At 35.9% G+C, this 9,369-nt stretch overlaps 1 protein-coding gene across 1 annotated transcript; it reads left to right on the top strand.

Moving 5' to 3' along the window:
- The first annotated feature begins 7,547 nt into the window (after nt 1-7,547).
- On the top strand, nt 7,548-8,465 carry LOC110302218 (olfactory receptor 148-like). The gene has a single exon (XM_021173039.1). The coding sequence runs from the start codon at nt 7,548-7,550 to the stop codon at nt 8,463-8,465; it is 918 nt and encodes a 305-aa protein (XP_021028698.1).
- The last annotated feature ends 904 nt before the right edge of the window (nt 8,466-9,369 follow it).

Here is a 9,369-nt window from a genome sequence, read left to right as displayed (position 1 = left end):
TTCCTTCCTTCCTTCCTTTCTTTCTTTCTTTCTTTCTTTCTTTCTTTCTTTCTTTCTTTCTTTCTTTCTTTCTTTCTTTCTTTCTTTTGCTAAATTAGTGGAGGCTACTTCTCTAATACCAAAAGAGAAGCATCTGGAATTGTAAGAGACATGAAGGTTAAAGATAGGCTCTCTCTAGTTGGATTATCAATTAACACATTTGTGTGTACACACACACACACTGAGAGAGAGACAGATGTAATGCTTACTTGAAGAAAAGTAGGGATCATAATGCATGCCTGATATTAATAATATAATTTGGTGTGACAAGTTTTCCAATAAGCAGAGTTCATCTTCATTTTGTTCATGAATATCTGGGACCCAGAGCACACACCCAGCCAAAGAACACAGTCCTACTAGAAAGCAGATATGACACTTGAGCACTGATCTGTCTGGCAACTACATATTTTTAACAAATGCATAAGATACAGAACATATTACCATTGCCTAGAAGAAGAGTCTTACTAACATATTTCCCTGAGAAGACCACCATTCTCATCAGTATAATGATGGTCATCACTGAATGCTCAAATTCACCCAAGTTCAAAAGTGCTGTATCTCATCTCCTCGTGGTTTTGTATCCCAAATGACACTACACATGCACAGAAAATACATTTAGAAAGATTATAAACCAGGAATGACCTGAACTATGGAAATTTTAGGACTGAAATTTGTGGCCTATGATGTCTTCTCACAGCTTGCATACATGTTCAAAGGGACTATGCAAGAAAGTCTTGCTGGGAAAAGGCGACCATCTTTGAAGGGAAGAACTAAGACCTTAGTTCGTGCATATTAGCATTGAGTTATCTTTAATATTATGTGGTGGTTTAGAACAGTCCTTTCTCAAGGATGTTCTCTAAAATGATTCTTTCTATGACTATCTTAATGTTGAGATATGAAAGCACAAAACCAGGGATCACCAAAAGAAATGAAAAAGCAAAAATCTGATGCAGAAAGACAGAGAATGAGCTTCGTAGATAAGATGTTTATAACTGATTCATAGAGATCCCCTCAGCAAATTCAGAAGAAGTAGGTGGGCCAAAGGAAAACCAGTTGAATGATGACTAAAGAATGAGCAACCCTTTCTTAGCTCAAGCATGGAGACTTCACATCTCATGGTTGTTAGTACAAGACTGGGTGGCTTGGGAAAAATCAGCTTCAGATAAAGGTCTTCACAACACATGCACTTATAGAAACATGTGCCAAGACATGGGAGTATCACTGTAGAGTTCTACCCTGTAGGTAGAACTTATGAAAAAGATATTATGTGGCTGTAAGACTCAGTCTAGATTTGCTATTTGTAACATGTTTTCTTTTGGCAAGACTTTCTTCCTAAACTGTATATTCTTAAATCTGTGAAATATAAAGATATACTTACTCTGCTAAGTTTTTTTTAATGCTATGACTGATCAAAGTTTATCTTAAGCTACATTCTTACATGCTGATGCAAAGCACGATGCAAAGCCCTCAAAGTCTCTTTTTGTTAGTTTTAAAAACATGGTCTTTAAATCTGTCAATAATAAAAAATGGTCCTCATGCTCATATGTGGAAGTTGTTCTCATATCTATAACTTCTCTCTTTTTTTTATAACTTCTCTTTTTGACAGACATGTCTGAACAGTAAAATATTAAGGATGATGAGCACATTTTCTGGTCTTGCAGAATAGAAGCTAAAGACACGAAGTCTGCCAGATAGTAGATGCAAGAGTTGCTTGGAACTAGCTGAATCAGCGATCACAGATCTTTCTGGTTATTGGAGAGACAATTAGAATAAAACTCTGGATCTTAAGCATTAATGCATTTTTATATATTTATATTATATGTGTGTATATATATTCATATATTCAATGAATATATATTCATTTTTAGTATCTTTAAAACAAAGATTTATTGGACTTCAGTATACAAAGGGAGGCTATTCATACTGTCCTTATGGTAAGTAGACAGAAAAAATATAATCTGATAAATTATCTGTCTGGGGGCCATATTCAATAATCAAACAAATAAGGAGACAAGAAAATATTTGTCCAAGAAAGTATTTAAAGAAAATACTGCCACAAGGGACACATTCTAAATTATGGCACAGCAATTTGCAGAGGTTTCCAGGGCACTGTTGGTCCATTGAGACATTTACCCAGAAGAGAAAGTGAAATGGTCAGGAGGGATTCAGACCCTGTCAATTGCTTTAAGGATTATCTTCCTGAAGGTTGTTTTGTAACAAGAGTTTAAATCACTCCCTGAGCTCAGAAGACTTCTTCTCTTGAGTCTTATAACTTGAATGAAGTTCTAGAGGGACCATGACATCGTTTAAAATTCCACAAATGCAGAAAATCTGTTCAATTCCACTAACTACACATCATCCTGTCACCTAGGGTGTAATACACCCTTATCTGCATCATCCTGAATGAAAAAGAGGGCATTTATGATCTGTAGGTAAAACAAAACAAAACAAAACAAAACTATTTCAAGTCCAATGCTAGCACCATGGAATGGGAATCATTTGGGGGTGGGGAGCCCCATCACCTTTGAAAACAATTAAAGATGACTTAGCAGCTCAATGAGCTGTTAAGGCCTGTGACCAAGTAAGTGCTCAAATCTGCTTTCTTTCCTTCTTAACTCTTGTTTTTCACACTTTTGAAATCTTATGGTACAAGGATTTATAGAACGTCGTGACTTCAGCCTTTCTCCTCCATCAATATGATGGCCAGTGTCATTGCTGTCACTCTGTGTCTCAGAACACAGAGAAATGAAGACTTTACTGAGTTATTATTTATTGTTAATTAATCATGTTTTGTTTAAAAAAACCCATAGCAAATCTTGTAACAAAAGAACACATAGTATTTAGTTAAATGTTCTTCAAAGTGAGAAAGTAATAGATTTTATTAAGGATACATAAGACACAATCTCTGGTTGTATTCCCAATTCTCTGTAAAATTAATGGATCCATTCATAAGTGTCTGCAAATTTTTATATTATGTAAAATACAGTATATTCAAAAGTTTGTTCTCCAGTCAGGTACCTGTAGGCATTATTCTCTCTCTGAGTTAACTCATTCTGGCTTAACATATTCACTTTTTTTTCTTTTTTCAATTTTTTATTAGGTATTTTCTTCATTTACATTTCAAATGCTATCCCAAAAGTCTCCTATACCCTCCCCCTGCCCACTCCCCTATCCTCCCACTCCCACTTCTTGGCCCTGGTGTTCCCCTGTACTGGCACATATAAAGTTTGCAAGACCAAGGGGCCTCTCTTCCTAATGATGTCCAACTAGGAGGTAACCCAATCACAAAAGAACTAACATATTCACTTTTATCTCAGTACAGACACCTTCCCAAATGCATTAGAAGGGCCTCTCACAGTCTCCGTGAAACTATAGACTCCTGAGAATAAAAACAGTTCAAAAACATCATCTTCTTAAATTATTTGCAGCAACTCTGTAAGTTTTGTTCCACTTTAATGAAGCACATTTAGTGGATGTCTACTGTAAATCAGGTATGATTTATAATAGCACCTCACATGTTTATAATAACATCCAGTCACAAAGTGCATTATAGTTGCACATCTCAAAAACAGTATTATGTGCCCCAAACTGGGAGCAAGGGAGAAAAATCAATGACAATTCAATGGTTTTGGATGGAATTTTCTTTTTACCCTCATGGTGCTGCTGTTAGCAGTAATTACATAACATTTTAATCTCCAAAAGTCTGCTTGAAATGGCAAATTTAACTGTGGACTTTGAATTGAGATTTCTGGTGCACAATTTTATCCTTACCTAAGATGAGAAGCTGAGCTTATATGGTATAAATTATGGCCCCTATAGGTATACCATCAAAATCAGAAGTGGACCAGTTAGGATCCTTGGCATCCATATAACCATTGGGTATGGTAGTGCATATCTGCAACACCATTATCAGTGGGTGAAGCATGCATACAAGCAGTTCTGAGGGCTTGATGGCCAATGAGCATCAAACTCCTGATTCAATCAGCAATCCTGTCTCAGTTAAGGTTGGGAGGTACAGACAAGATACCTGAGGTCATTCTTTGGCTTCTATATTTGCACACATAGGCTAAAGATCTGTATACATGCAAATATACCCTAGCATATCACACACACACACACACACACACACACACACATATGAATTTTTAAATTAGTTTTTACCATTCTTTTGAAGATATTTAGAGAAGATCATGCTTTATCTATCTTAGAAGACGCTCTAATTTAGAGTTTTGTCTTTTTTTTTTAATTAGGTATTTTCCTCATTTACATTTCAAATGCTATCCCAAAAGTCCTCCTTACCCTCTCCAGCCCCCACTCCCCTACCCACCCACTCCCACTTCTTGGTCCTGGCGTTCCCCTGTACTAAGGCATATAAAGTTTGAAAGTCGAACAATGGGCCTCTCTTTCCACTGATGGCCGACTAAGCCATCTTCTGATACATATGCAGCTAGAGACACGAGCTCTCAGGGTTACTGGTTAGTTCATATTGTTGTTCCACCTATAGGGTTGCAGACCCCTTTAGCTTCTTGAGTATTTTCTCTAGCTCCTCCATTGGGGGCCCTGTGATCCATCCAATAGCTGACTGTGAGCATCCACTTCTGTGTTTGGTAGGCCCCGGCATAGCCTCACAAGAGAGAGCTATGTCAGGGTCCTTTCAGCAAAATCTTGCTAGTGTATGCAATGGTGTCAGCATTTGGAGACTGATTATGGGATGGATCCCCGGGTATGGCAGTCTCTAGATGGTCTATCCTTTTGTCTCAGCTCTAAACTTTGTCTCTGTAGCTCCTTCCATGGGTGTTTTGTTCCCAGTTCTAAGAAGAGGCAAAGTGTTCACTTTGGTCTTTGTTCTTCTTGAGTTTCATGTGTTTTGCAAACCTACAGATAGAGTTTTGTCTTTTAGGAAACCCCACTCATTATATTACTGAGCCATTCTAAGTTGCTATTTGAATTATCATTAATGTCAATTATATTGCATTGTGTTAGAATGTTTTGAGATGGTACAGGCATATGGGTTGGTTGTATGAGATACTATAAGCACTTAAGCCTGTATCCCCATCTTCTCATCACTCACTATATTTTTCAATAAAATCGTGCTATCTTCATGGGGACAAAGGGTATTTCCTGAACAGACATTCATACTTCATGGTATTCATGCCAATATTAAACCAGTGTGTTCCTCACTCCTTGCTTTAAGCGAGGATGTAAATTAAAATTCCTCAAATCTACTCAACAAATAACTAGAACCAGTTAACATTAAAAAAAAAAAAATGTGTCCCTGTTGAAAATCTCATTCTTTCTAATTACTTCCCCTTATCCTTCTGGAAGAAATAAAATTATGTCATTTTCAAGATAAATCATATGTATATTTTTTAACAGGGGTTTCAGAAGAGAAATATTATCCAAACTTGTCAATAATAAGCATAGTTGAGTACTCATTACACATTAAGCACACACACACACACACACACACACACACACACACACATATATGGAGAAAAAGAGAGAGATATAAAAACATTATAAGTTCTCAATAGTATTTTTCCATTTTAATCTTAATTTGCAATGACTTTCTTGCTCCTAGTTGTATCCTACAACTTTCTGGTTCTTATGTCATTCATTATATCTCAATTTCTTCTATACTTGCTAAGATTACTTTCCCTGAAATGTATTCATACACTTATTTGTTTGCCTTCTCTGCTCATTGAGACTGAATTTAATTGTCCTAAAAACTCCAATGACATGTTTATATGGAGATGGCTCTTCCAGAACTCTGGAATGACCAGAAACCATGACCTCTCCCCTACAATGCTGCATAAACAAAAAACAAATTTAAGTTCAGATAAGGAAGAAAATGTAGAATATTAACTTTCTTTTAACAAGACCCGAAATATCTAAGATTCAATGACTCCAATGCAATAAACAGTCATTATAGACTTCATACATTAATGAAAATAAATTAATAACTTATTATCATTTTATATAAATATATAATATGTAACATACAAATTTACATAAAACTACGTGTGATTATCACAAGAACTAAAATGATCAATCTAAATGTATCATAAGCACGCTGGTTGTTTGAAGATTTTTTTGGTGTATTTCAGATATTTTTATACTAATTCCTCTTCATGCATTTTTATGTTGCTATGAAAAATTTAAATAATAGTGATATCTCATGTGGCTTTCCTCAGGAACGTATATTTTCTTTCCTTTACTCTTCAACCACCTTATTATTTTCATATTTTGTCCTTTGTCAATAGACAATGCTTGTTTGCCAGAAGTTATGAAGATTTTGTCATTCCACTGGCCCTTCTCCTTTGGCAGAATCTCTGTAATGTAAAGAATATCTAAGTGTTCTTCAGTATGTATGGAATCTGGGAAGAGAAGATGAATGTTGTGGCTCTGGAGTTCATTGTTTCAAATTCCTATCATTCCAGGTTGAAAGAAGTCATTTAAAAACCTACAAAAAATGTGGTGTTGTCAAAACAAATAGGTAGCATCCAAAATATGATGTTATAGAGATATAGTAATAACTATGAACAACTCACTTTCTTCATAGAACACATGGTCCAATTATGTTCATGAAGTAATTTCCAATTTATCATTCATGTGTGTACCCACTGAGCAAAGGTTTAAATTCCAGCTTTTCAATACACACTGCTAAATTAGATTTAGATTCTGTATCATGGTCTGAATTTTAGGACCTCACACTTATCAGAACCTGCACTCAATCTCATCAGAACATCATGCGTGGATGTACATGATATTGACATAACTTCCAAGGTTTTAGAAGGTAAATTAATTCTACATAGAAATTACTAATTGTAAGGTAAAATTAAAGAAAGTGAATATTAAATCAAATTTAGACATCATAGCAATGTTGAGTTGATAATGTCTAAATGATTCGTATCTCAAGAAGATAAAGTAAAAATGCAAAGTGAAACACAGTGTGGTCATGACTGATTCCCAAGAAACTTTAAAATGCAAGCATTTCAACAGACTTATCACATTCAGAGGTACTTTTGGGTTCTTGGCATATTCAGTTACCTATTTCCATTCAAAGGAAACAAAGCAAAGCATGGCATGGTGACTGCAGATGACAGTGTATAAGGAAGAGAAGTAGTATAATAGTATAATATATAGAAGTAGTATAATAGTAGTAAAAGAATATAGTTTTTAGGTCTGCTGTAGAACATTTTTAGGTCTGCTGTAGAAATTAGCTAAACCATCTCATTGTTTGGTACTTGAAACTCTATCTTCTTAGCTCATCTATTACGTCATCATGTTAAGGTTTTAGTCTGGTTCCATTCATGCTTTAGAGAAAATATATCTTCAGATATAAAGTCCATGTTCTTATGCTACTATAACACAAACTACCTTGAAATAATTGCCTTTATTATTTCTAAGGAAAAAAGTAAATATTAGGACAGTAAATATGTTACTAGTATTAACCTTTACATTCATATTTTCATGTTTGGAAATATCCAAAACAGGCTTCCTGCACCATGGGAAATCACACATTGCTGAATGAATTTATTCTATTGGGAATACCCCAGACACAAGGACTAGAGACTCTACTCTTTGTGGTGTTCTTATTCATATACATCTTTACCTTGCTTGGAAATTTACTCATCTTTACAGCAATAGTTTCTTCATCTACCCTTCATACCCCCATGTATTTCTTCTTGGGACTTCTATCTATTTTTGACATGTTGTTCCCATCAGTAACCTGTCCCAAAATGCTTCTTTACCTCTCTGGCCAGAGCCCAACCATCTCTTACAGAGGTTGTATTGCACAGCTCTTCTTTTATCATTTTCTGGGTTCTACTGAAGGATGCCTCTACTCTGTGATGGCCTATGATCGTTATGTTGCCATATGTCACCCACTGAGATACATGCTTATCATGAAACCTGGAGTGTGCCTGGGCTTGGTCATAGTATCCTGGTTGATAGGATGTCTTCAGTCTGGCATCCTGACATTTTTTACCTTTAAGTTAACCTACTGTGGGCCCAATCATGTCCATCATTTCTTCTGTGACATTCCTGCAGTTTTACCCCTGGCTTGTACTGATAATAAGTTGGCCCAGAAGGTGGGTTCCATCAATGTTGGCTTTCTGGCTCTGATGCTTCTCTTCAGTGTTTGTGTCTCTTATATACACATTGGGGTTGCCATTCTGAGAATCCGTTCAGCAGAGGGCAGGCAGAAAGCATTCTCCACCTGCAGTGCCCACCTCACTGCCATTCTCTGTGCCTACGGACCTGTAATCATCATCTACCTGCAGCGCACACCAAACCCTCTGCTTGGGGCTGTGGTGCAGATATTAAATAATATTGTCTCACCCATGCTCAACTCTTTAATATATTCATTGAGGAACAAGGAAGTGAAGAGGGCCCTGAGAAGGATGTTTCACAGTTTAGCTTAGGTGTTCAGAAATGAATTATGGAGTTCATGATGGATTTTGAAAAATTATTTTCTGATATCGTCAACCTCTGGATTCAGTCTCTTAAACAAATCAGCACACAAAAGAAAACACTTCTTTACAGGATTCCATAGTTTTGGTTTGCTTCAATAGTTACCAGTATCACATAATTGCACCTATATTCATTTTTATTCTACATGCTTTTCCTGGGCAAGTAATCTATAAGCCTCATAGAAATCACTGGAGCCAGGTTTCTTGTCCCCATGAAGGGCTTACATTTTGTTTTCTGATTAAAGATACAAAATAATCTTGACCTTTCTTGTACTCCTCTCTGTGTCAAATCTGCCCTGATTTCAGTTTCTGTTCCACTTAGAATACACTTCTTTCTGCCTGCTAACATTTCCCATCTCACATTTTCTGGACTCTTAACTCGTATATTTAGAGAATGAATTAATTTCAGACACTGAGGTGAAATTTTTCACACATGCCATCTTATTTAATTTTTCTGTCATGACTGTAAACTAAAGTTTACACAACCTCTAAAGTGCTCTGAAGATAAGATCCTCAAATACCAAACCAGTTTGGTTTATTATTCAGTAACTAGAGCTTTAGTTTAAATATGGTTGAGTTCAAAATTCTTGGTGAAATTAGTAACAGATACTTTACCTATTGAGTCATATATTTAAACTCCACATTTCTACCCACTCAAGGATACTCATAAATAAGTAAATAAATGTAAGAGTATACATACATACACACACACACACACATACATCCCTGCTGAGTCTTTAGGAGTAAAATTTCCTTAAATCACCCGCCTGACAATGTGCAACTCATTGTTAACTCTCAAAACATCTTATGACAGAAAGGGGTAGGTCAGAAAAGGACTGGTAATAATTACATACAC

Source organism: Mus caroli, chromosome 9 (assembly GCF_900094665.2).
Source record: "Mus caroli chromosome 9, CAROLI_EIJ_v1.1, whole genome shotgun sequence".
NCBI lineage: Eukaryota > Metazoa > Chordata > Mammalia > Rodentia > Muridae > Mus > Mus caroli.
The sequence above is the reverse complement of the archived record's forward strand: the minus strand, read 5'-3'. Positions and strand labels throughout refer to the sequence as shown.

Coding starts and splice junctions, on each gene's coding strand:
- LOC110302218 (XM_021173039.1), top strand. CDS start 7,548: ATGGGAAATCACACATTGCTGAATGAATTTATTCTATTGGGAATACCC.